This window comes from Telmatherina bonti (assembly GCF_933228915.1).
Source record: "Telmatherina bonti genome assembly, chromosome: 22".
Classification (NCBI taxonomy): Eukaryota; Metazoa; Chordata; class Actinopteri; order Atheriniformes; family Telmatherinidae; genus Telmatherina; species Telmatherina bonti.
In genome coordinates this window covers 15,994,202-16,020,408 of record NC_136631.1, presented here as the reverse complement: position 1 = coordinate 16,020,408, position 26,207 = coordinate 15,994,202, and the positions used below count along the sequence as shown (strand labels likewise).

Sequence of the window (26,207 nt, the reverse complement as noted above, 5' to 3'; positions counted from 1 at the left end):
CTTGAACCAAAATGTTAGCTCAGCAGCCAAATGTCACTAGACCTGCTCCTCTTGTCACTGCAGAAGCTGCCAGAAGTGGTGACAAGGACAGAGCAGTATATTCCTTTAATGGTGGAAAAAACATTTCATTCTGGGATAATTTTTCAACCTGAGAACACACACACACACACACACAGAACACACACACACACACACACACACACACACACACACACACACACACACACACACACACACACACACACACACACACACACACACACACACAAATGAAGCAATGACCTGTCAGAGAAATTGTAATTCAGTGTGTCACTAATAACTTAGAAATATGCCACAATGAAAAAATACTTAGTCATACCATCTGCTGTTTAATGCACAGTCTGGAATTCAAAGTATTCAGCACAACTGCACACTTTGTTCATACATTTGAAATTAAACTGATTTTATGGCATCAACACAAGCCTTTTGTGTTTTTTTTATGTTGCTAATTGTGCTGCAACATCTGAACAAATGCATCTGCTAAAATGCCATTCTAACTATATTCTGTTCAGAACATTAAACTTTCTTTGTACCAGTAGCACAGATGACGGAGCCTGGGAAATTGTATAGTATTAGATTGTACGCTATTACAACACTAGAACATAAATATTTGCATTCATGGGGACTAAAAATGACCATTTGTACCATTCTGTTGTGGTCCTGGTGCCTGCTGCCCATCAGTCTCTTCCATAGCCTCACTCATTAGATCCTGCAGCATCTGCTGTTCAGTCTCAGCAAGCAGTGGAGTCTGAGAGGCAGGTCTGCTGGGAACCTCTGCCTGCAAAAACAAACAAACATAAAAAAAAATTTAGGGCACATTCACATCAGCCTTTTTGATTCTGATCCTAATCTGTTTCCCCGGAAAGTCCGCTTCATTTAGGGAGATGTTAATGTCCAAAAGACTTCTGATTCCAATACCTTCTGATTCCAGGCCAATACCTACAAATGCAGGTATTGGCCTGGTTCAAGCGAACTAAGTACAAAAAAAGTCACTTCCTGCATTTGGTGTAGTATTGCATTGTGGGTAAATACATAGCAATCATGTAAAGGTCCTCTGCATTGTTCGTTGTTCATACTAAGCCCATTGTTACAGTGTATTTCTGCTGTATAATTGCATAGGACAAAATAAAAAACCCAAACAGTGCTAATTTCATGCAGAAACAGAAATTTCTTCTTCAAGCAGGTCTTGTCCTCTATTTTGCTAAATACTAGTGCAGTGCCCCCTTTGGTGGGAATGGGGATATATTATTCTACTAGTTTGGCGTTTGACCAAAGTGCAGCATGAACTCGATCTCGGTCCACATGGAAACACCCCCCTACAAACTGAGCCGTGTCCCCAATCGGACCGAGTCTAGCGGACTATCCCAATATGAATGCACCGTTGGACTGAAAATGTTAGCCAGTTTTGACATTGAACATGAATCATCAGTCGCCACTAACCTTGCTTCTTTGTGTGGTGCTGCTGTGCTTGGCTTCGGGTTCTGCAGGGGGAATTAAGTCTCCATAGCTGGCCACATACTGGATGAGGTTCATAAGCGCGGCACAGGAGTCTGAACACGTTCTGATGTGAATCACATCACTTGAGCAGCGCAGCTCAAATCTGGGCTCCAACTGCCACCAAAGAAACAAAGAAAACACCTTCAGTTTTTTTCATATTTACAATGAGAGTCCAGTTCTCTGACATACAGACCAGTAACTTACCAGTTTACCATCTGGCCCAGGTTTCACAGCTGTAATCCTCAGCTCCAGTGTTCCCATGTCGACCACTTGAACATAGTCTGTGAAACAAACTCCAGATTAATAAAAGCTGCACTTCAATCAGTCAAACACAATATTGTCATTACAGTAAACTTACCACGGATGAGATTAACAGATACAGCATTATTCTTATCAGAAAGGAAGAGAGCTGCTTCATCCAGAATAATCCTGGAAACAATTACAGCAAAAAACCAATTTCCTTAGAATTTTACAGATATACTAAAACCTTGGAATTAAATGTGAGTAACAAACTTTAAAAAAAAAACCTTAATGTTGATGAAGAATTATCTAACGAGACACTGCTGGAGATGCTAAATGTTTCTACAACCACCAGCGATCTGAGTGGCAGATAAAGTGGTCTGTCAAGAGACAAAATAACATCATTAAATACACACACAGGCAACAGATAACTCATTATTTAGCAGATTATCTGATTTCCACTTTACCTATAGTCTAATGAGCAGCTCCATAGGTGTAAATGTAGGGTGGTGACAGATGTAGGGGGGGCATAACCCAGCACAGGTTCATCAGAAACATTTAGGAAGTCAACGATCTGTTGGAAATTAGACTGGAAATTACTTAGGACAGTAAAAAAAAAAAAAAAAAAAAAAACTTTCCTAAAAATACCATCTAATCAGGGCACGAGAAGGTGATGAAAACAAACTTTATGAGGAGTACGCAACAGGATATGTTTTCTTTTACCTGATCATACCAGCCCAAGCTGGGAGGGACCACCCTGTGCTGCAGTGTTGCTCCTCTCACTCCAACAGCAACCAGAAACTCCTGCAGAAAGTTCACAATTCAATACAATAAGTAACAAGTTAAAAGGAGGTTGATTTATTTTAACAGTAAAATCTACCATAATGAAGTTATATAGAATATTTGTACACAAACACACTTCTGCTTAAGCAGTGTTAAATAAAATATTTCATAATCAGCTTAGAATAATGGTTAATCTTAGCCAACCAAAATTATGCCTCACTTGCCTTTTATTTCTAGAATTACTCATAAAATCAATGCCAATTATGGATGTAAATATCAGGTTTTAGGCTGATATAGAGATCATGTAACTGGACAATAACCCCTTCTGTATGGCTGTGCTTGAATCTACCACAAGACTGTTAAACAAGCTCGGCTCTAGCAGGAAAGTTTAAGTAGACATTCAGAAGGAACATCTACATGGCTGCTTTGTAATTTACAAGATAAAGTTCAACAGAAGTGAAGCACAGGTCAGTTTCATATGCTGAAGAATTTTTCAAAAATTCCTATGTGAAACCTTTAGGGCAGCAGGTGGATTTATGTCTGAAATTATGGTCCTACAGAAGAATAACATTTCTGCTACACACACAAACAAGCACTTTGCTCAGAATATTTGACCTTGATGTTGCTTTCTGCATTTTGTGACGAGATCTTGACAGCGACCGACACCATGCTGCACGCTTCCAGACCGATACCCTCAGAAGGTGTTGAGGATCTTTCTGGAGAGGTCTCTGATTGGTAGATGGTTGGTTCCAGCCAGTGAGGATGTGTCCTGCACGGTAACTTGATGTCTGAGACGGAGATGCCTCCATCTACAACACCTGGGCAAATAAAAATATTACACACTCATAATGACATACATGCTATATTATCATGACATCAGAGGATTTTTTGGAGTTTGGAGGGTTTACCTTGATGGTACATACAAATGCTACTGGTATGAAAGCAGACGTAGTGTTGATCTTTATAGCCTTCATACTGTGTCACACTAAACAAAGCAGCATTTTTCACCTCCAGCCAGAACTCGCCATGTTTGTTTTTCAGCTCAGTTTTATCTTCTTTCTAGAAAAAAATAAAAAACAGAAAACAGCAGTCCGTGTTGGCAGCTGTTAAGCATTACATGAATAAAAATGTGCAGGGAGTATTCAATAGCAAACTTTTACTTTAGCCATGGTCTGTAGAGCCACTAAACCATGATTGACACTGAGGATGACAGAGAAAAGGCTCTGGGACGTCTTGCTGTGGGCTTTGGCCTTTTTCTTCTTTCGAGATCTGAAGCCGAGGTCAGAGGCAGGAGAGTAGTAGTGCATATTCTCCTCGTCAGAACCACTGGTCTCCTCTGCAAGCAGATTACAGCATATTCACATTAACATAACGATTCAGTCTTATTGTTTATGTGTAGCTGGTTTTGCTGTCTTGCCTTCAGGACCAGTAGAGCGAAACTGGTTGAAGCTGTCCTTTGGGTAAGTGTTGATCAACTGACTGGCAACAGAAAGTCCAACTCCATAAGGCATGCTCTCTACAGTCTCCACTGGGGATGGAGCGGTGGGCTCCCACAGCAACAAGTCATTGTTTATCCTAAAATATGGATAATATACATTTTATGAGAATTTTTTATCAGAAAACATTCAGAATCTGCTGTTTTTGTTGGATATGAAGCAGAATAGCAACAACAACATTGACCGTTTTAACAGAGCACCGACTTTTCAACATATTTGACTAAGAGGTGAATAATTTGTTCTTATATAATAAAAGCAATCACATAATTTCAGAAAGACATTATTCTCCCACAGCCTTAGCGCCAACATTTGCCATGGTACAAATGATTTACCTGTTATGTAGTTTCTCATAGAATGACTTGCTGGGGAGTGATAACTGTACATTGGGGAAACACAACTCAAGGACGAAACGTGAGTTGTTCATGGTTTTTTCCTGAAACTCTGTCATCTCAGCAACATCACCAGGAATGATCATCTGGAATTAGACAGAACAAACATAAATGAATGAATACACATGACTTTGCCACCGCTTGTTTTGTCAGCAGGCTAGAAAAGCACAACTATTTGCATAAAGAGCCAATTGTCATAGATGATGATATATTAACCAGAGAATAGCCTCGCTTTGGATGCAAATCTTACACCATGATGAAAATGACAACATATATTACTCAGCTGACTGAACTGCAAAGTAAACTCGTACAAAGGAAACACAAGGCAGAACGGGAGCAATACATGACACTTACCTGAAAACAAACCAAACAAACTAACAAAACAATACAGAAATTCAGAGTGTCAGAATTACATCTAAATCTGGTGCATTAAAAGTGTGGCAAACTGCTTATTCTGAATTTACACATTTGTCCATAAAAAGTTTCCTCTACAAAATAAAACAAAAAAAAAGAAACACACATTGTATTAATTTGAATAAATTCAACTACTAGAAATGTTTTTTCTGAAACTCATTCTGAAATCACAGCTTGACATATTCACATTGTGGTCATCCACCAATACGTAGACTGTTTTCATGTAGTGAAATTTAAATATTTAAGGACGTATTTTACACCAGAATAGGACTTTGCTCCATTGGGTGAGGAACACTCAGAAATTTCACACCTTCCTTTGGTTTGCTTTTTACGCTGGACTTTACTCAAGCAGACCAAGGGGGGCCACACAGCGCCGAACTGCAGTAAAACCGCAAAAGTATTTTAGCAATCTGTTCTTTCATCCACATGAAACCAGGGATCCGTCTCTATGAAACAATTTACCAAGGTGGATTAGTCTGATACCTCTACCATCTGTGTTTCTCCAGGACAGCGTAACCATACAGAAGGAGGATAAGATGTCAGCGTGTCAAACACATGCCAAACACAACTATACACAACCAACTGTGATGTGGTGCTGCTCCTAACTTGTTTACAGCTTTTACACTAGAGCATTGCGCTACTGTAGCATCAGAAGCGCAATGATCAGGTGTCACGTGTTACCAAAACTTCCTGCAACACACAGTGAGCCTTTATCTGCGCACTCGCTTCGTCTTGTTCTAGATTTGAAAAGTAACTCTTTAATCACCATAGCACCCCCTCCAAAAGCCTTCTAGTGTGCACTACAGCAGTTTCATGAGATGGTAAGCCTTTTTCCAAATTCTCAACACCATTTTCACACCTGAACCGCCGTGTGGACATAGCCCAAACCACCAGGATGTCACATGTTTACAGCAACTGCTTGTTATGCGCAATATCCCTCAGAAACAACCACTGATTAGGATGAAAAAAGCAGGAGGAAGAAGAAAGCCCAGATCACTGAGTAGCCAGAACCAAAATCCATTCAAGTGCCGCAAATATTCATTGGAGCTATGACCAGTTTATGCAGCCTGGAGTTCCTGTTTTTAGTGTTCAAACTAATATACTTTTCGCAAGAATCTGACTAGTATGAGCTGTAGGCAAGGCAGCTAGGTATCCGGCATATTGCTCTATGACGCATTTCAAAACTTCCTCTTCTTGGCTCACTGGAAGGTCTGTTTGCTTTCACACTGTAACTTCGCTTTCATAGGAACCAAGACTCCACTTTGAGCCAGCATGAAACAATGATCAAAATTCTTTATAACAACTTTAACTGTTGTCTCTTTATTACAGCTCATGTTTATTGAGGAGTAGAAATGCAGTGCAGCTATAACCATTGCAAGCAGTGAGAAGTAGAAATGATGTTCATCTCATGAATGGATCCAGTGCCAGCTGAATAGACCCATCACTCACCACCAGGAAATGATATTCATACATACAACAGTTGGCAGCAATCTAACGTTTATGACAGATGTGGTGCTCCATCTTATCACTCACCTCTTCATTCTCATACATTACTCTACGAGAAGAAAAGGGCGATGGCTCTGGTTTCCCAAAGTCACACACATCCTTCAACGAATGAGCAGCCCCTTCCTCCTCCTCCCCTTCATCCTCAAGGGAATGATCCTCAGCCCCCTCGTCATCTTCAGCCGTCACACGCTCAAGGATTGAGTGGACAGCAGTGGGGTTCATCTTCAACACGATCCTGCTCGGAGAAGTTAAAGTTTCACAGCAAGGTGTGGGACACCAGACCAGTTTGAGGTTGGTGGCATTAACTTACCTCGGCCAGTCAAATTTGACACTTTCAGACGTCGTCATGTCTCCGTCCATGGTGTGAGATACTCGGAGAAAACGGGCGACTGGTTGATCTGGCTCCTCTTGGAACTTCCCTGTAGAAAAGTAGAGACATAAAAGCCATTTCAGAGGAGTTCTACTGTACGATTTTATTTCTACAATTAAAAATTATTCTTCAAACTGATGCTTGAAAACTAATATACCTGTAAGTTCCCTGAATGTGAGCTCCATTTTGGTTTGGTCTGGTGAGCTGCCACCCATGAACTCTGTTTTCACCTCCAGGTCCTCCATCTCCAGATGAAGTATTTCTTTCTGCAAGGACTTCTTGAACCAGGGGCCCCTCTCCTGATCCGAACGTAGATCAGGGATGGGGAAACGAACCATAACGCCCAGCACTGGGGCATTAACTGTCAGTGATACGTGACAGTTTGAAGGTGTATGGGTGTCATCAAGGAAAACCTCTGTGAAAGCTTTGTGCTGTAAAATTTAAAATACAAAGATACTTAGTCTGATAGTTTCATAAATATTCTATATAAATGTGATATTTTTATCTTACTGAGAAGCAACATTAGAAGTGAGTTATGATGGACATTCAAGTTCTGTTAAAATGCTCAGCTGCTTCATCTGAATATGACCTTGATCTTTAGTTGGCAGCCTTTGTTCTGAGAAGCAGCTGTCTGCAGTAACAGCTCTCAAGGAGCAGGAAGGATGGTGATCAGGCACTTTTCATCAGAATTTACTTGACATGTAAAGCTTTTATGTATCTAACTCTGAGTGGATTGACCAATTTGATCAAATTCAGACATATCTATCGTTATATTAGACATGAAAAATACATGTAAAATTATTTCTGGATTGATTGACCCTTTAAAATACTGCTGAGTTCAATGATCGGATACAGATAATTATAATATAATTTTTGTGTGGTACCCTTACCAGGCTGACATGTTTACTGTAAGATGTATACATGTGAGAGGCCATCATCTCCGTGGTAACTAGTTTCTGAGGCTGTAGTAGTGAGTTGAGACGGTCCACGATGCTGATGTCCAGCTCAGAGCGTACAGGACCAAGCTCTACCTGGATCTCAGCTTTCCTTGGAATGGTGCTTAGACGCACCTGACCACCCTGCAAAGAAAGTCAAGTGGATAAAAGTTTGGATGTCAGGTAAGCGTGTAAGCAAAACACACCAGTAGGAGATGTTAGTGCTGTGATTTTTTTAAGGAATAAAAATGGTGGATACCTGAGGGCCTCTGCGCTCAGCCTGCTTGTAAAGCATGTGAAGGCAGGTGGTTAGTGGTGCATCGGTGCTGGCTGTGGTGTCAAATGTCAGGAGCTGAGGTGTGACAGAGAAACCAGGGTTAAACACTCTTTCAGTCAAACCATCTGTATCTTTGATGTGATCTACACACACAGTGCATATGCAGTGTTTAAACCAAAAACCTATTGTGATGAAAAATGCTTGATGCTTAGCTCAGGTTTGCAAATCTCACCTCAGTGTACTGGATTCCTCTTTGGGAGCCACCAATCACAGCTTCGGAAGGAAATAGACACTCCAAAAACTCCATCTTGTTGAGGGAGATGTCAGTGCTAAACGTCCGCAGGCTGGATCCCTGGCAGTGCTCATAGTTTATTTTCAGACCCTGGCCAACGAATCTGCAAATATAACCAGAGGTCATACAGATGTTTACACACCCAAATCACACATATGGAATCCAAAAATTCTGAATAAAAATGAACAAGTGGAAAACAGAAGTGCACCTGAGGTGATCATAGGGACAAGCCTGATTGAACGTTGTCCGAGACTGAAGGAAAGCATCTGGAGAAAGCTGGCCTGGTCCCACCATGCCAAAGAAGTGTCCAGCCATTGGGCCAAGAGGGCTGGGAGCAGCATGAGGTGGTGGGAGGGGGTCAATGTGAAGGACTGACACAGCAAAGCTGCTCAGTGACAACCTCAACACCAGCTCTGGTCTCGATTCGTCCCCGTGAGTTTTGGATGGATGAGCTGAAAGAGAACAACAAATATTCAAACAATAAAGTAAAACACATGGGCAGCAGAAAATAAAGCTTCACTGGGAGAAGGACAAAAAAAGTTGCTTGCTGATTTCCCTAGCTTCTAATTACTTTCTACTGTATGAAAAGATCTACCTAATCCTCCTCTTCCATAAACGACTGATATTTGTGCATTTTGCATGTATGTGTTTATCAATTTAATGAACCGCTTACAAGTTTGTCTCATAAGTTTCTGAGTGAGTAGTATATCATGCGACTGTACAGGAGTTTCCCTAGTGTGCTTCTCTTTTTGCCGCAGAACATCCATGTAGTCATCCCATACAGCCTAGAAACACACGAAGACACACGTTCAAAAGAAGAACCCCCACTGTTATCAGTATAAACAAGACAAGAAATAATGGTGGCAACTTTTTGGTGGCAACTTTTTTTTTGAGGATTTCGGGATTAAGGCTTACTGCTGCATTTCCTGATGGAGACTCTCCTGGTGAGGCAGAGTAGTTACTGTTGAGTGACAAGTCCAAGTCAACAGTGGGTGGCTCACCCAGAGGAGGAAGGGAAGACAAGCTGTGTGACATGTCCATGTCTGCCATGGAGAAGAACACATCATCTACACCAAAAACAAGAAAAAAATATTTTTATTTATTGCTGTGCAGCTAGAATTGTCATGGTCTAAACGTCACCTAACAAACCAGAGGTTTCTCTTACAAAAAGGAACATGTAATCCTCCCCTCCATTACAACCACTCTGTCTTACTTCTACATTATAGTGACAGTGTTTATATGAATGCCACTGCCAGCTGGATGGTGTCTATCATGGCGCATTAAGATTTATGACAGGGTGTAAACACTCATTTATCATTCATTTACATTCCCTGGTTAACTGATCACCATGATCCACGCTACTTCATTCCTAAATCCCTTCTAAGTCGCCAAACATATTTATCCTCTTACATGTCACAAAGACTGCACAGTCATGCGCTCATAACCTTCAGTGTTCCCTGGTTAGGTACAGAGCTCTGCAAAAAGCCATTCTCTTACTTTGTCCCCTCAACCTGGAGTTCATTACAGCAGCATCTCAAGCTGTCTAGTGTGATCGGTCTGTGGGATTTTACACTCATTTTAAGCACAAGGACATTTAGGTCTTCAATTAAAAAAAAAGACCATTTTATTTATTGCTTTTATTAAAATGTTCTATGTTTCTACCCTGTCATGGTAATTATTTTCACTGTAACTATTTGTGGACAGGTCACTATTGGTAATCAGACCATGGGTCTCAATGAGTTAAACCAGGATAAATAAAAAGTAGATCTTCTTATTTTAAAAGGATTATGAATATTTATGACAAGCTTCACATACACAAATATTCAATTTTGTTCCATATATTTTTTTTTTTTAAAGAAGCGTAATCCTCAATTGATTGCTACATTTCCCTGTCAGGTTGATTTACATTTAGAAGACTTCATGTCCGATCTGAAAAGCTTTGCAAACTCTTTGCTGGCTGGTTTGTGTTCAGAGCAGAAACAGGTTTGTGCCACAATATACAGTAAAAACTCTAAAACAAAATTAGGCCCAAAGCAAAATATCCAAATTAAGTGTGACAAGTATACGTGGAAAAACACAGGAAGATTGACCTTGTAATTTCAATCATTAAAATCTGATTTCTGAGACAATGCAGAAGTTGCAAAAGGAAAGTTCATTCTAACCTCGACTTGATACAGTTCTGGTGGTCTGGCTCTCAAAAAGGTCGGGGTCTGTTCCTGGTCCAGCACCATCCTTCTTCAGACACCGGTTCAGTTCCATATGGAGTCGATACTCATCCTCTTGTTGTATGGGACGACTTTTTCTATCCTTAGACCACTCCTGTGTGGCTTCACATGAAAAATAGGGAATGCTCTGTTTACTCCATCTCTAAATGATATCACTATCATTTCAGGTCAAATGTTTTCCATCATTTATTAACAATGGGAGGCTTACCTCTACCAGAGAACGCTCCGAACAAGTCCAAGAGAAGATGAACTTGCCGTGGGGACAGCAGAATAATCAGTGTATCAATATGTCCAATGACATCCAGCTGAGAAGCAACACAAACAATCCAGAGTTAGCATTACCTCAACGAAAGAAAAAATATTACCCTAGATTCGTCTTTTCAAAAAGTAATCAATAAATCATTTGTGTACCTTGGCTCCAGGCAGGGCCAGATTGTTTTTCAAAGTGAGGGACAACTCAATTTTTCCGCTGAGGCTCCCAACTTGAACAGGCTCAAAGGGTGTTGTGGAGGATATCGGCTCTGTGAGCTGTGGATGAGGCTCACATATTATTTTGGGATTCCAGCTCGGGGAGAGCTTTGGCTCCGCTTCCTGCTAAATAAAAAGATCCATGTTCAAAAAGGCCTGAACATGCAGCTGTGCTATGCCAAGATACACACTACCAACCGTTGGAGTGGATGAGGATTTGCAACCACGAGACACTTCTGAGAACTCATCCCAGAATACAGTAATTCCTTCCATCTGCACATTTTTATGTGCAAATGTGGTCGGCTGATGGACATTGACATTAGAACTCTCTTCCCCTGTTTCATCAAAGTATACAATCCTAATCATGACAAAAAAAAGCACAATTAGCATCACAAAAACCTGCAGAATAATAAAGAAATCTGATTCATATTAGGGATTGCTTCAATGCATTAATCTTTATTGTGTTCGAAAAACAACAACTTGTCTTCACTTAACCTGATGTCTTCCCTGATGAATATTAAAAGAAAGAAAACCGACAGCAGACCAACAGTTTAACACGATTCTGTTGGATGTTTGGACATTTGGATATTTTACTTACTTGCTTATTCGAATCTCAAGAGCGATTCCAGTTTTAGAATTTTCTGGGATGTGTTCGACTCTGAGAACAGTGTCCAAAAATGTCACTTTGACTCTTCTTAGAACTGCAAGATAGGAAATTAAGAGTGATTAGTTTGTACAACGTTGGGCTTTTTTGGTTCTGGCAAACAGCAGCATGGAAACATACCTGTCTCTATTGTCTCTGCAAACTTCTCTAATCCTTCAAAAGGCTGAAAGCTTTCTCCCATATCATCGGTGAGTTTCTGACTGAGGCATTCTTTGGCAAGTTGCATGCTGCTTGTCATGAAACTGGACCAGTACATGGGCTCAACCCCAGAAGCTGAAAGAAAAAACAGTGTGGACACATGTCCTTAAAAAAATTGGCAGTCAACTTTTATATTTATGACAAAATGATAACCTGTTTATTCAAGTTTTTTCTGTACATCTCAAAGTTTTTTTGCACATGGCATTATACATAAGGGTATAAACTCCTTACCAACTCTTGGCCTTGGCCTCAGCACCATCTCCAAACCCTTGACTTCTAGAGCACAGTTCTCCTGCAACAGTGCTGCCCATGGGACAGTCAGAGTAATTGTCTGGATGAAACCTGTGATTACTTCAAAAGGGGCATCTGCTGTCTCCAGGAGCTCATTGAGTGACTGAAGAACAAAAGATAATGCTTTTTAAAAACAGAAAAAGATATTAAATCAGTTGCCCTTGAGGATTGGATTTAGTCCCCCCTGGATCATCCTCTCTGCTCTTTGCACTTTGCCCTGTTGTACACACTGCCCCAGTGTCACTGATTTGTAAAAGAAATATGTCTTATTATTGAAACAAACATCTGCATATCAAAGAATCCTCCATTTGGAAGAGACAATGTTTCATAAGATAAACTATTCATGAAGATTAGTCAAGGAAAATGGAAAATATGACATTTTCTGTTAATCATCTAAAATTTGGCAGCATGTCTCAATAATTTGCTTGAAATGGCATTGCGCAACGTACTCTGTAAATACTTTACATACACAATTTAGCTTTAGAGCTGACAATTTTTTTGTGAGGCCCTTTTTCTTATTTCATGCCTGTTTCGAGTCTGAATAACAGAAATGGATCTCATGCCTTCTTCTTCTATCAAGGTAACACTTAACATACCCATTTATCCAATGGGACTTGTGCAAGGGACCCAGTGCCTTGATAAAGATCAAGACTAAGCTGATCCAAGCTCAGTTTCTCCTGAAGAAAGTTGCCCAGGTACCGGTGAAGGAGATATCGGCAGGCCCGCTTCTTAATGGACTCCGAAAATGGCCAAGGCATCTTTACTTAGCAGGGGAAGAGCTCACAGGTAAAGAAAGGAGTCTTGAGGCTCTACAAGTGCAATGTCCTAGCTATTCAGATAGCTATAAATCAGTCACAGATGTTACAACAACGTCATCCTGTTGACTTGAAGATGTTGAAAAACCATGAGGTCAAACATCCTTCATATCCCAAGGTTAGGGACCTTTTGGGTGATCTGTTGATACTCAGCGATACCTGTAGGAATTGATCCGACTCCAGTTTGCTGCGCCTGCAAAGAAAAAAGGCACATAAAGTGTCACTCCTTGTAATTTGATACCACAACATGTGACTTGACACAAAATATTAACCAGACAGCAGTAAACAACAACCTCTCTTAATTGGTAAAATTCCGGAAAAAGACCAAAATAGATCTGTCATAAGGGGCTATAATACAGTGCAAGGTAAACTTCAAACATGACGCCTATGTTATGCTAGGCTCACGTTTGCCCCTTTTCTACAACCACTGTAAACGTACAATATCTTTTAGCATGCAAGAAACTTACCAACCAGTGCCAAGCATTGGCTATTACATGTTAATAAGAGGTGTCATGGACTGCCGACAGAGTTGTTTTAAGAATCGGCCAGACAAAGACCTGTCATTTAGCTTGCTAGCCGGCTAGTATACGTGAGCTTAGCGCTTGTCGGCACCATAGACTGTGGTCGGCACAGTTAAGCAACATTAGCATAGCCGGCTAACGTCAAGCTGCTACCACAGAGGTTGCTACTTAGCTAACCTAATAGCCAACATTTATAAGTTATGATCTCTTCTGCGTCAAATGTACATAAATAGAAACAGTGCACATATACACACCGGGGAAATCAGCAGACATCAACGAATCAGGAAGCAGAATAAAATATATAGAGACAGTTCTTAAATTACCTTCTGATTGAGTTGTTTACAAACACTTTCATGACTCCGCACCAATTGATGCTACATTCGCGATACCTCGGAGCTGGAAAAGGAAAACTCAAAACGTCACATTTCTCCACATTTATATTTCCATGTCAATGAAACAATTAAATATGTATCCATACCAAGTAGAAAATCAAACTTATTGCGATATTTTCTCTTTTTTGTTTCATCTTTCATTTCCATCCCATTCATTATGATTATTGTGAGTGAAGGGATTTTCAAGTTCCCAGTTGATATTGAATGCAGCATAATCCTACGCACTCGGGGGTGGGATACTTTGATGATGTCACAACGTGGCGGAATTGTTGTACCCGTGAGACTCTTAGCTATTGCATCAACATACATTTTAAGTTGTTATTTGGGGAAAAAATAACGCGATACAGTGAGAGGGTGTGAAATCGCTGGGTGTTAAAACAATTTTACCATAAACAAATCTTAGACTGAACTGACGCTGGTTTGACAAGAGCTTGTCCACGCACAGCAGCTCGGAGTGGGCTGGAAGCTTCTACAAGCCGGAAGAACACAACTAGCAACACGGTGAGAAAAACAAACGCACTTGATGAGACTTGATTTTCGATGCATGGTCACATTGAACCCCCAATTCCTGATTTGAGAATGTGTAAATGTCTATTTACACTAGCTGAAATATGCTTTGAGAAATCAGTTTGTTTTTTTGTTTTTTTAGTGATTTTTCTTTGTCTTTTGTTTTGCATATAGCATCCGGCAGCTATATTAAATTCGGCTATTGTTGATGAACATAAATAACCGATTTATTAAAAGGAATTACAATATTCATATGAAAGTGACTCAATTTCCAAATATTTGCATAACGTTCACTTCATTTTGTGCGTTTTTATTAACCCTCAAGATGTCGCTGTTTTAATATACAGGCACACACACACACACACATACATATATATAATGTGTGTGTATAATAATGTGTAATATATATAACGTGTAAATTGTATTATATATATATATATATATATATATATATATATATATATATATATATATATATATATATATAAATGGATAGATGGATAATGTTTAGTGTATGTAAAGACCATATATTAAACTTAAATTAATTAACTTAAATTTAAATATTAATCTAAAAACAATATTCCAGAGCCAGTGAGAACTGTAAAGCTGAAAACCTCAGCTACAACAAAAAATAAAACAAAACAAAGCAGCAATACAAGAGGTTTGTCCAAAGATCTTAAGCTATGCCTCTAATTCTGTGTAATCTGAAAATTAAGCACAATGAGGTGTTTTTATGTTGGTTTAAAACAAGAGAAACATTTGTTTAAAAAAAAAAAAAAAAAAAAAAAAAAAAGTCCTCCCACAACAAAGTTGATTCATTTTGTTGACATGTGGATGGGTTGAGTTTTGTCAAGGTGGTTGAGTGTCATTGCCTTTGTGCGCTTTAACCAATTAAAATGAATGATGACAAAGCTAGATGTGAGGCAATAGGCAACAGCTGACTCATACAGAAAAATGCAATGAACTGCAACCTGACATAGAGAAGGCATCACGAGTTTCCACTTGTTCAGCAAATGCACAGACAAGTCCATTTTCTCAATATGCTTTAGGAATCTAAGGTTAATCAGTGATTAAATGTACTTGAATAATATGGAAAGAGTTCTGCTTTAACTTCTAATTATTCTTAGGAATGGAAAAGAAAGCTACATTAACCAGAGAGTTATTAAACAAACCTGGTAGAAGGAGGTGTTTCTAAAAGATTTCTACTGATAATTAGAACATTTTAAATATGTCACCTGTTCATGTAGCGCCGCTGCGCCTACTCAACCATTAAAAAAAAAAAAAACTGAAAATGACTCAGCCAAGTGTAACGTTGTCTTTGGTACAATAATATGTAAGCCAGCCTTCTAGTTAGTTTCCTAGCAGAAGAGTAGGAGTTGTGTAATAATCTAACTGTATTAACTTAAGTTATCATGAACTTGTTTTGAGAAAATATGTTTTGCCATTTAGTTGGGTTTCTTTGTTTTTTGTTTAATGTGAGCCATTTGTGAGATCTAAATCTAAATATGATGTTGAGTGTGGAACCAGTCAGCAATGTAATTGGCATATAGTCTTTTTGTAACAGTGTAGGGACACAACAGGAGGGGGAAATGTTCGAACTTTGTATGTTTGCAGCAGATGAATAAACCACCATTACTGTTTTTTGGTTGGACTTATTTAGCAACAATAAAGAATTTATTTTTGTTAATCCGTGCATACTTCTATGGACAGTTTCTTTTTTAAACGGGCACATCAGCCTTTAGTCACAAGATCATACTGATTACTCAGCAGTAAAATATAGTGATCATTTTGTGACGAAATACCATCCTCATCAGTCATCCTCCTCTGAGCAGGATGATTTGTTGTTTTAGTGAAAAACATTGCCAGTTCACCAGACAGAGTTATTTAATCAACCTTTTTGAAGGACGTGTCTGAAAATCTGCCCCAATGATCGCTGGAATGAACTTTTTATATACATCACCTGTATAATATTTCGAAACAACTTGTGTTTTTAGTTTTGGGAAGTTTATATGGGTTCAACATTATATTTAGTTCCCCCAACAGGGGTCAAACCTTTAGTCACAAGATCAAACAGATGGCCAAATAGAAAAAAAAATCTACATTGCAATAAAAGCTGAAAAATGAGTCAGATGCCTTTGGTTCTTTTCCATTTTATGTTTATGCCAAAAACTATCACAAAGTTATGTCAGGACTACAACTACATCACAACTCTGTAAATGTTGCAGTGCTTTCTGACAAATATGTATTTTTTCCATTTTGTGACAGTGTTTACCATCTTGGTGTAGTTAATACATGACAGGAGTACAAGTACAGCCAGTGGTAAAATGTGGCTTGTTGCCATGACAGCAATCAGAAATATGATCCCGTTTAGGAGAGCTGTGCAGGGCAACTTTCGGAAAGCGGTATGAGGACATAGACTTTAAAATCTGTATACTGGCTCTCATTTAACCTAGAAAACTCATCAGGAACAGTTTCAACATTCAAGACTGAGAATTATAAATCGCTTCATGAAATACTGTTGTCTTATGTTACAGGGGATGGAGATAGACTGCCAGCCTGAGGAGCCCATTACATCTACTTTTGATGACGACTGTGTGGAACTTGGTGACGTTAAGGACATGAGACTGGAGGCAGAAGCCGTGGTCAACGATGTTCTCTTTGCCGTGGCTGAAATGCACGTGTCTCAAAGTCTCAACAGTGCATCAGATGTGGCCTACATAAACGTTGAGACGAGAGAGGGAAATCGTTATTGTCTGGAGCTCACAGAGGCTGGACTCAGGGTATGACATTCGTGCTTTTTGATTTTCTAAGTCTAAACAGACTTTTTTAAAAACACTTTGATAACTATTTTTTTCCTTCAACAGGTGGTGGGCCATACTTTTGATCAAGTGGATGATAATTTAGGCACCCAGTATCACGAGACTGTTTATTCACTTCTGGACACGCTCAGTCCGGGTTATCGAGAAGCATTTGGGAATGCTCTACTGCAGCGGCTTGAGAGGCTGAAGCAAAATGGACAGTAAAAGGACTAAGATCCTGGAGTTTTAAAACTGTGGTTGACCATGCAGGTCATATATGGATATTAGCCAATAATAACCCAGTATTTACTTTGGCCTGTTATGTGACGTCCAACTGCCTAACTGCCACTACAATATCGGCTTCTCAGCCCTATCAGCTTTGTTCTGAATTTCATAACCCTGAATGACTTCCTGTTGCGTACTTAGGTTTAGTGACTGCTTCGGATTGGCTGTTTGGGGTTTGTTGCGACATTGTGCTGTTTACTTTACTGTGAAAACATCTTCCAATTTCCAGGTGTTACTACTTTTAAACAGATGCTCATTCAGAAATTTGCTCTTTTTTTAACTCATTGAAATGATCTGTGAAAGAAGCAGCATGTTTTGTTAATGGTGATCGATCCCCCCACCCCCTTCTCCTCCGCTGCTCGTACTGAAGCTGTGACCTGATAACTGATATCTGCTCAAATATTCCCAGCTAGTTTTTATTCAGCAAGTGTCTCTGGGTAGTAGCCAAAGCTGTGTTCTTTTCAAGTTAACACTGCCTTAATGACTGCCTTTTATTAAGAAAACTATATAAGCTTAGCTTATTAACTTTTACTCATTTTGTACTGACTGAGATGATATTTTGTGAGGCAGGTAATTTACTTGGAGTTCATAAACAATCTAATCTTTTTTTAAAAGCTCAGACTAGGTGGCGCAGGGTGGATCACCTGGTTGAGTGGGCGCCATATGAAAAGGACCTGAAAACTCCTCCATCAGGATTGAAGTCTTAACCTTTTGACCCTTTCCTCTCAAGATATGTAAAATTACCCTGTAAAGTAACAGGTTCATTCAGATATTACCGTAATTAGTTTTGTGTTTCTGTATTGCTTCTCAAGTTTTAAGTATTTTAAGTTCTAGGTTTTAAAAAAAGAAAAAAAATGTTATTGGTGGTTTTTAATGCAGCTTCTTGGTTCTTGCAAAGACGGTGCAGTATTTGTTGATCTTTGATGAGGAATTTTGCAGCTGCTTTGTTATTTTTTCTTTTTACTGTACTCGTTACCCAGTAATAATTCTTCTTCAGTATTATGACATTGCATTTATACAGTTCCTCCTTGCTGCTGACCTTTGCTAAAACCAATAAAAAATCTCTGAAGTATGTCTGTCTCCAAGAAACTTTTATGAATAGCAGTACATGATGTGTGACACTGGACTAAAGTCCTGAAATGAGATGGTAATTTACTTAAATACAGATTTATTGTGCTTGTTTTTCACTCAACACAAGATGTCCTGGTTTATTTAGAATATAAAGAGGTCATGATGCTTCATGCTTCTTAAACTAATGCAATGGAGTAAATTGTATTCTTATCTTATAACCTGAGTACTTTGCTGATCAAATTGATCCTCAGCTGTTTAAAGCTGTAAAGCAAAGACTGCTTCAGAATTTCTCAAGTGGGTTAATGCTTCATTCAGGAAGTCCAACCAATAGAAATGTGTTTAGCCTGGTAAAAAGTCAAGCATTTGCGTGAATGCTTGACTTTCATATGCAGAGAAGAGTTTGTGTAAAATGAGATCCTAGATGTTTCATTGTTTTAATATGTGCTTGCATTAATAATTAGTTCAGTGATGAGGAATCTTTGCCATGCAAAGAAAATACCTCTGCAGCTTTCACATATTATGCAATCCAGTTGTTACTTTTGCTATTTGATGATGAAAAAAGGAAAGGTAATGAGCAGAGCGAATACTAAATAAGTGATACCAGTTTTTCCTATTTGAAGTCAGATCACTGTGTGAGACTAAAATAAAATATTTAATATTCATTAAAGTATTCAGTGTGATAAGAATGATGGCTCCTAATGGACAGGTGTTAAAAGACAAAAGTACAAAGAAATAATACCTCTCACTAAAATGGATAAAAGTGAGCTCAGGGCCCTCAAACCCAATTCTTAACATGACATAACTGGAATAAGGAAACAGCTTAGAAAATCTAGGACTAATGGTAATTTAGTCATCCAAAATAGCTCTAAACACCCTTACAGCAGCAGATGATCACTGCACAAAAACATTGGCAAATTGTTGCCACTGTTCAGACTCATCTCTGAGATAACATTTCTAGAAATTCTGGTAATTGCAAATGCAGCTTATGAACATATCTTCAGCTTACTGGAACATCCACATGTTCCCTTGAGGCAACCAACATACTTAACATTTGAGATGGGGACCCTAAAGCTGCCCATATGAGAGTCACTTTTGCAGTATCCAAAAACCAGCCATCTCCTTGCAGCATGTGAAGGTGCGTTGTTGGGTTGTTCTTTAAATGAATCATAATTTTTAAAAAAAATAAAATAAAAAAATCTAACTTTTACTATTGCAAGCAGGCTCTCTAGTCACCAGCTTTATAACAGGTAAGTTTAGTTCAAAACATCACTAATGCTGCATTTTTAATGCAGTGTGATTTTGACAGTTTAAGATTTGATATAGCACAAATTGTTTGACAAACACATTGGAATGAGTTATAGTGCTTGTTTTGCATTAATATGAACCCATTATCAAAACATATCCACATCATACAAACTCACAAAATGCTATTTGGTACTTGTTAGACTTATTTATTAATTTAGTTTTTGTTCATTTGTTTTCACAGGTCTGGTCAGTAAGAAATACTGCAAAACTTTTAGGAAAGAAAAAGTACAGTAGATCTATGTACTCTTTCTGACTACACAGCAGCCAGTAAGACAAAATATTTGCACTGTAGTGGAATGTAGTTCAGGGTCATTAACACAATCATTAAACTCATTTTCACATCCAGATCTCTTAAAATTGATCATTAGGCAGATCAGAGCACAAACAAAGCATGCCTTTTATTTGGTGAGCAAAAGAGTCATGAAAACATGTGAAAGACATCTTTAAAAAAAAAAAAAAAAAATCAACCTGATGAATGAATAAAATGAGATCTTTCTAGAATCGCTTACATTCCTTAAAGTTTTTACTCAAAGCTTAATCCCTTTTAAAGAGACACTTGTTAGAGGCCCTGTTGCTTCTTTGGCTTGACATTACACGATCTGAACGGGGAACCTGATGCAGAACAAGTCTTTGTTTTCGTCGTCTCTCAGTTCCCATTCCACAACCAGCTTAATCTGTGAAAGCAGAACAAACTAGTCAGTGAACACCACGTGCATCAGGAAATAAAACATGTTTTAAAAAAAAAAAAAAAAAGGGAACAGAAAATTAACCATTTTCTGTCCCCAACTAATCTATTTTGATCCCAAAGATAACCTGAAATTTAAAAGTAAAGCATAAATAGCTGACAACCTTTTCCAACAGCCTCAGATATAAATTTAACTATAAAACTGATTTTTACCCCTTAACACATGGTGCTCTAAAGCCTAACAAGCAAGCAACGAGGTATTACACCAGCAAAGCATCCAATTCTGACATCCAAGATGAAAAGATCCTGTAAGATGTTAAAACAGCTGCAGATGAACCGTTGCAGCACTGGTGCCAATAACCAGCTGTTAATTCTGATAACTGGGAACTATTTAAATAATGAAACAGACTTGATGAAAACACATCTGACCAATTGGTGCAGATTAAAAATGGAAATCTCAAGTAAATCTCCTCTAAATTACTCTAAACAACACTTAATGCATAAACTCTTGGGCTGATCTTCACAAAGGTGATCAACAGGAACAGTCTGAAAAACAGTTCACAGGTAGGCTCCTACTTACTGCAGGATACTCAGACTTCACAGGTAATGTGGTCTCATAGTGATACGCCTGTTGCTTCTGGATGGGACACTGGATTCCAGACTTGCAGCCATCTCCCACTGGGATAGCAAAAGGAATGGGAACGCCTGCGATAATACCATGAACCACAGCTGTGCTCGTCTTGCTCTCCACACCTTCAAGACGACAGATAATGATCAGAACTCCAATAAAATATACATTCATGTTGAAATTTCAGGACCTTTGACAAAGCCCACTCACCACTACTGAATGTCACATTGACACTGTAGGACTGTCCTTTGTGAAGCTGGCATGGTTGAGTGGTACAAGGGTCAATATCCACCATGGTAACTTTGCCAGAAGAAGAGCCTGAGAACAAACATGAAAAAGGAGCTGATTTTAAAACAGACTGTAAAACGTGAAGGATTTTTCCTAATGCAAGATGTTAAGGCATACTTTTTTTTTTTTTTTTTTTTTTATTGCAGGAGCAGGTCACCACAAAGATTGATGCAAAAAAGCATAATAAATTTTCTGTTAATTTGCTAAGCCTATAAAACGAGTCTAGAAATAACAGTAACGCTTCCCCTGTGTGGCTTTTTTTTTTTTTAAAAACACAGCTGATGCTAAAACCCTTCATTCCAGCCTAAATGCATCACCTCTATGTTGACTTATTTAAAAGATGTTACTGTTTTGATCACAAGTGTCACAAGATAAGTCTTGATTTCTAGTAATCATTACTGTTCATGGATCATCATTGTCTTTTCCATCCTTGCCCCAGTGCCAAAGTGCATTTTCTAATCAGTGATGAGACCTTAAGGCTTTAAGTAGTCAGATGTTAGTTACATGGAATAGAGAAAATAAAACACACAAACTATATATATATATATATATATATATATATATATATATATATATATATATATATATATATATATATATATATATATATATATACACACACACACATACACACACGTGTCTTTTTTTCCTTTATTCCATACAATTATAATCAGACAGGATCAGGTGACCATGTTGCAGGAAAGAAAGGAAGGAAGCAGGAAAGTACCTGATGTAGTTTTTAGTTCCTCTAAAAGTACTATCGTAGTAAAATCTCTAAAATAATTGCATAATGGCAAGTCTTTTGCTTTCCGTTTAGTGTGCTTCCTTATGAATCATTTAAAACAAGAAAATTAGTAAAGACACCTTAATGGCCTATCTAGCATGAATACAGAAGTACAACCTTAAAAATATAGTATAGTGATACTCACCGCAGTCAATAAACTTCACTGGGTTCGCACAGGTGAGTCCCATCAAGCACACGAAAACAATGAACCCAATCCGGCCTTCCATGTTTCTTTACTTCTGTGTGTCAATATGATCCTAAGATACGGAAATATATTATACTTTAACTTTATCAAAGAAGACTAACTTCGTACAGTCATAACAAAAAACCTGATTGTCATACAAAGTATTAAGCTTAACAGAGCAACAAATAAAAGGGTTCAAACTGCGTTGGAAAACTGTAAGCAACACAAACACGACAAGTTCTTTATATTCCAAGTACTACAAATAATATAGTTTCAAATGAACAAATTGTACCTTAGACTAGCTTCCTTCTCTCTTTACAGTGGCGACAGCAACGAGCCCCTAACTCCGTGAATCACGCGATCGATGTAACGCCCTTTTATCAGAAATGAATGTTTTCTTAGCCCGACGTTTAGCCTGCCAGGAAACACCCTCTCACTAGGCTCCACCTTCTTTGCTCAGAATAACAAGAGAAAAAGGTTTGGACCATCTCTGTAAAACTAAACAACGGAATTCAAATGTAGTAGTAACAATAAGCAGCTCAGAGTAATTACGAATAAAATGCATTACAACAGTATCGAAATACCTAATATCTATATACAAACAACACTTGATTGTCAAATAAACTGACGAATCAAATAGCTGTATTGCTTAAAAGTGGGTGGGTCTTATATTTAAAGACATGCACTTTATCCAATAAGCAACGCAGCGGTGTGTAGCTTACGGTGGAAGTGAAACGTACCGACGTCTTGTTATGGAAGATGTCAGTCCTGAGAGGAGCAATGATAACTGCGTCAAAGTCAAAAATATTGAACCTTGCAAGGTAATGGTAATGTTTGCCCATTTTTTGGCATTATTACAATTCTCTGTTAGCAAAATAAATATTTGTTGGCAATCTGTACGGGAGTAGCCTGGACAGTTATGTGTCGTTTTCCTCATAGTTAGCAAGCTAGCTTTCTACACGTTTAGTAACGTCATGCTAACTATCTAACTAGGTATACTAACCCTGTTGGTATCAAGTTAATAAATTATCACATTTTGCAGGGCATCTGTTTTGCTGAACAACATCAATGTTAGTCAACAATTCACTCGGATACCTCAAAGCTCCAAACCCTTTTACACAGCGGGGCCTCAGTGCTACAGCAACGCCTCCGTCTTACAGAAGTCCGGGGTGTCGGGTCCATCTGAGGATAAAGTTCACCTCACCGAGTCGTGCGTGAAGGTTAGAAAGGCCATATGATTATCAGACACTGAGACAGCATTGAAAAATAGCACTATGTATATGTATACTATATGTATGTATAATTTCTTGAACTGAATACCTCTTAGATGTGAATACGTGCATTTGCACAATTTTGGCCACACGCAGCACCAGTACTTGTTTGTAGAGTTTTTAAAAGTCAGTGTGAAAAGTTTGTTAGACCTGCTGTGCCACAATCACTTACCATTATTCTTCTCTGTGTAAAAGTCTCGCGCGTTATCCTCTTTCTATCCAGAGGCTATCAGAAATCATGGAGAAGGGGGAGTACCTGAGGATACATGTGGAGGGAGGAGGATGCTCCGGATTCCAGTACAAGTTTTCAGTAGATAGTAGCGTAAATGAAGACGACAGGTAATCTTTTTCACAAATCAAGTTACTGCTCTACATCCATGATTTTATTAGTAATCTATTAACCCTGTTGTTGCTTTCAGAGTGTTTGAACAAGGAGGGGTGGGTGTTGTTGTGGACCAGGACAGTCTGGAGTTTGTGAAAGGATCCACAGTAGACTTCAGTCAGGAGCTGATCCGGTCCACCTTCCAGGTGCTCAAGAACCCTCAGGCTGATCATGGATGCTCTTGTGGCAGCTCCTTCTCTGTCAAACTATGATCTATGGATATGTGATGTTCAGTTATCACACTTCAGCAGTTTCTTAGTTATATTCATTCAAATAATAAAATATCAAGAGATGATTTTGATATTAATAATATAAAAAAAACAAAAAAAACCCCCAACCAATTCATCATGAACAGTTACCATAAACTTACAAACACTACAGATAAACCTCAAAAACTGGTCACTGGGAGTTTCATGTTATAGTGGATGATGGTAAACTTTCTGATTCAGTTAACTATATTTAGTGGCAGTGAAACTGGTAAACAATAATACCAGCCTTTCATGTTTTTGTGTGAAAATGAGTTAAACTGAGTGAACAGCTGGTGTATTGATTGTTTTATTTGTTACTTGAAGACAAACAGATAGCGACAGCACAATAATCACCTATTTTTGTGTGGTGTAATTCAACAAAACAAAGATTAATTTGAAGTTTTGGAATATTCATTGTTTAAATTAGCCTTTATATGTAAAATATGTAAATAAGCGATAACTATATCAATAAAGTTCTAAGTTATATTGTTTCATTTGGAATAAATGAAGTCAAAACACACAAGGTCTTTTAATGTTTTTTGTATTTTATGCTAATTAAAATGTTAAGTTATGCCAAAATTGTTATGTAGTTAATTGAATTGCATCACGATGAGAAAAAGGGCAACATTCCTCTTTATTGAAGCTTGGAAGATTAGTTTGTTAGCTTATTAAAATGTGATATTTTAATATGCTGAAATGGGTAAAACATGAGTTAACCTAAAACACATTGCAGAAAAAAATATTTTAATTTTCTTTAGAAGAAACAAAATTAAGAAAAGTTATGGTTTTTGTGTTCCATGACTATAAAGAGTAACTTCTATTGCTTTAATATATCCATTTAACTCAATGTGTCTTAAATATCTAATCTAATACATCTTGAAATGTATTTGGTTTAAGTTAAACCATTTCAAAAGCCTGAAGTAAACAATCAACAGTTTGTTACAGAGGACATATAGTTTGAAGATCATATTTGCAGGTAGTTGGAAATGGTTGCATACAAAACAATCCTTTATCCAACACCTTGTATGATGGCAGCGAAAGTGTTTTTAACAAATCAAAACAGTTTTTTTTGTTGGTGCTCGGACCCCCTTCATGTTGTAAGGTGAATTGAAAGCTGTTGGTTCTTGAATTGCAAAGGTGGTACAATATTGAGATGCCTTTGTGGGAGTCTACAAATGTCTTATTAGGAGCAATATTAGGCAAGGTTTTTATCATTTATGAGAAAATCCCTAACTCAACTCTCACATAGCAACAAAGTTAATGGTTGGAGTGTATTGGGAAGGTCAATGCCAGACCAATATCTTGGCCTTCTGTGTATTTACCGTCATTGAGTTTATAGGTGCAGCATGTAAGAAAATCACAAGTCAACGAAGAAAAGACAACATTTCATTAAAAACAGCTTCTCTTTGGTGACAAATCACTCTACTTAAATACCTTAATTTTTAATCATTTTTACTCTGAAGTAGTTACCTGTAGTGCCATCATTACTGCACCAGAGGCCACTTACAAATTAAACCATGTTTATGTCTGCAGTACTTGTGGCCCCTGATAGCCCCTGTCCTTCACAACTGTGCTTGTCATTTGAAGTAATTTTTATGTTGAACTTTACCACTAAATGCCAGCGATTTTCCTATTTCCCAATTTGTACTTTTGACCTATAAGAGACAGTCATTCGCCTTGGAAAGTTACATAAACACCGGGAATCACGTAAACTTTTAAAGTTCATGGTTCCTTTATTTATTTTTTATTAAAATGGAATTTAAGAAACATCTCACAAAAATATACAAAAAGAATATCTACAAATGATATGTACAGTGGTGAAATGTAAATCAATATATGCAGCAACATTTGTTTATTAGATAGTCTTAGACACGAGGAAACAGTTTTGCACTTTTTATATTCTCTCTGATAAACATTCCATTTACACAATACATCTCATTACACAAAACATTACTGTAC

The 26,207-nt window shown here is 38.2% G+C and overlaps 4 protein-coding genes across 4 annotated transcripts in view; 2 read left to right on the top strand and 2 right to left on the bottom strand.

Moving 5' to 3' along the window:
• Positions 1-12,842, bottom strand: part of atg2b (autophagy related 2B) — a gene marked incomplete at its 5' end in the record, with an annotated part of 18,702 nt that extends 5,860 nt beyond the window's left edge. Inside the window, 29 exons of the mRNA XM_079262663.1 lie at positions 685-817; positions 1,480-1,650; positions 1,741-1,817; positions 1,895-1,965; positions 2,064-2,156; positions 2,244-2,350; positions 2,500-2,580; positions 3,175-3,377; positions 3,468-3,618; positions 3,720-3,895; positions 3,977-4,134; positions 4,388-4,530; positions 6,392-6,599; positions 6,675-6,783; positions 6,892-7,165; positions 7,625-7,813; positions 7,929-8,021; positions 8,179-8,341; positions 8,447-8,690; positions 8,912-9,023; positions 9,154-9,305; positions 10,401-10,565; positions 10,672-10,768; positions 10,875-11,054; positions 11,130-11,289; positions 11,530-11,632; positions 11,716-11,868; positions 12,025-12,187; positions 12,681-12,842. Coding sequence (XP_079118789.1) covers positions 685-817; positions 1,480-1,650; positions 1,741-1,817; positions 1,895-1,965; positions 2,064-2,156; positions 2,244-2,350; positions 2,500-2,580; positions 3,175-3,377; positions 3,468-3,618; positions 3,720-3,895; positions 3,977-4,134; positions 4,388-4,530; positions 6,392-6,599; positions 6,675-6,783; positions 6,892-7,165; positions 7,625-7,813; positions 7,929-8,021; positions 8,179-8,341; positions 8,447-8,690; positions 8,912-9,023; positions 9,154-9,305; positions 10,401-10,565; positions 10,672-10,768; positions 10,875-11,054; positions 11,130-11,289; positions 11,530-11,632; positions 11,716-11,868; positions 12,025-12,187; positions 12,681-12,842 — 4,291 coding nt within the window. The remainder of the gene's footprint in view (positions 1-684; positions 818-1,479; positions 1,651-1,740; positions 1,818-1,894; positions 1,966-2,063; positions 2,157-2,243; positions 2,351-2,499; positions 2,581-3,174; positions 3,378-3,467; positions 3,619-3,719; positions 3,896-3,976; positions 4,135-4,387; positions 4,531-6,391; positions 6,600-6,674; positions 6,784-6,891; positions 7,166-7,624; positions 7,814-7,928; positions 8,022-8,178; positions 8,342-8,446; positions 8,691-8,911; positions 9,024-9,153; positions 9,306-10,400; positions 10,566-10,671; positions 10,769-10,874; positions 11,055-11,129; positions 11,290-11,529; positions 11,633-11,715; positions 11,869-12,024; positions 12,188-12,680) is intronic.
• A 1,215-nt stretch (positions 12,843-14,057) lies between these two features.
• Positions 14,058-18,438, top strand: gskip (gsk3b interacting protein). Its single transcript, XM_079262195.1, has 3 exons — positions 14,058-14,313; positions 16,854-17,099; positions 17,184-18,438. Exons 2-3 carry the CDS (start codon positions 16,857-16,859, stop codon positions 17,340-17,342), a joined length of 402 nt encoding a protein of 133 aa, XP_079118321.1. The 5' UTR covers positions 14,058-14,313; positions 16,854-16,856; the 3' UTR covers positions 17,343-18,438.
• A 1,723-nt stretch (positions 18,439-20,161) lies between these two features.
• Positions 20,162-22,772, bottom strand: LOC306772434 (NPC intracellular cholesterol transporter 2-like). Its single transcript, XM_079261891.1, has 5 exons — positions 22,640-22,772; positions 22,309-22,420; positions 21,302-21,409; positions 21,044-21,216; positions 20,162-20,452 (listed from the first exon to the last, which is right to left on the bottom strand). The coding sequence occupies exons 2-5, from the start codon at positions 22,388-22,390 to the stop codon at positions 20,369-20,371; spliced, it is 447 nt and encodes a 148-aa protein (XP_079118017.1). The 5' UTR covers positions 22,391-22,420; positions 22,640-22,772; the 3' UTR covers positions 20,162-20,368.
• A 328-nt stretch (positions 22,773-23,100) lies between these two features.
• Positions 23,101-24,762, top strand: isca2 (iron-sulfur cluster assembly 2). Its single transcript, XM_079262300.1, has 4 exons — positions 23,101-23,168; positions 23,390-23,567; positions 23,842-23,957; positions 24,038-24,762. The coding sequence occupies exons 1-4, from the start codon at positions 23,107-23,109 to the stop codon at positions 24,210-24,212; spliced, it is 531 nt and encodes a 176-aa protein (XP_079118426.1). The 5' UTR covers positions 23,101-23,106; the 3' UTR covers positions 24,213-24,762.
• Positions 24,763-26,207: the final 1,445 nt, after the last annotated feature.

What these genes read in the sequence shown, in the direction of transcription:
- LOC306772434 (XM_079261891.1), bottom strand. Translation starts at nt 22,390, where the DNA reads ATGGAAGGCCGGATTGGGTTCATTGTTTTCGTGTGCTTGATGGGACTC. An exon ending in CAATGTGACATTCAGTAGTG is followed by an intron (nt 21,217 to 21,301) that starts GTGAGTGGGCTT and finishes GTCGTCTTGAAG; the next exon opens with GTGTGGAGAGCAAGACGAGC. An exon ending in TGAAGTCTGAGTATCCTGCA is followed by an intron (nt 20,453 to 21,043) that starts GTAAGTAGGAGC and finishes CTGCTTTCACAG; the next exon opens with ATTAAGCTGGTTGTGGAATG.
- gskip (XM_079262195.1), top strand. Translation starts at nt 16,857, where the DNA reads ATGGAGATAGACTGCCAGCCTGAGGAGCCCATTACATCTACTTTTGAT. An exon ending in TCACAGAGGCTGGACTCAGG is followed by an intron (nt 17,100 to 17,183) that starts GTATGACATTCG and finishes TTCCTTCAACAG; the next exon opens with GTGGTGGGCCATACTTTTGA.
- isca2 (XM_079262300.1), top strand. Translation starts at nt 23,107, where the DNA reads ATGTCAGTCCTGAGAGGAGCAATGATAACTGCGTCAAAGTCAAAAATA. An exon ending in TCACCGAGTCGTGCGTGAAG is followed by an intron (nt 23,568 to 23,841) that starts GTTAGAAAGGCC and finishes CTTTCTATCCAG; the next exon opens with AGGCTATCAGAAATCATGGA. An exon ending in AGCGTAAATGAAGACGACAG is followed by an intron (nt 23,958 to 24,037) that starts GTAATCTTTTTC and finishes TGTTGCTTTCAG; the next exon opens with AGTGTTTGAACAAGGAGGGG.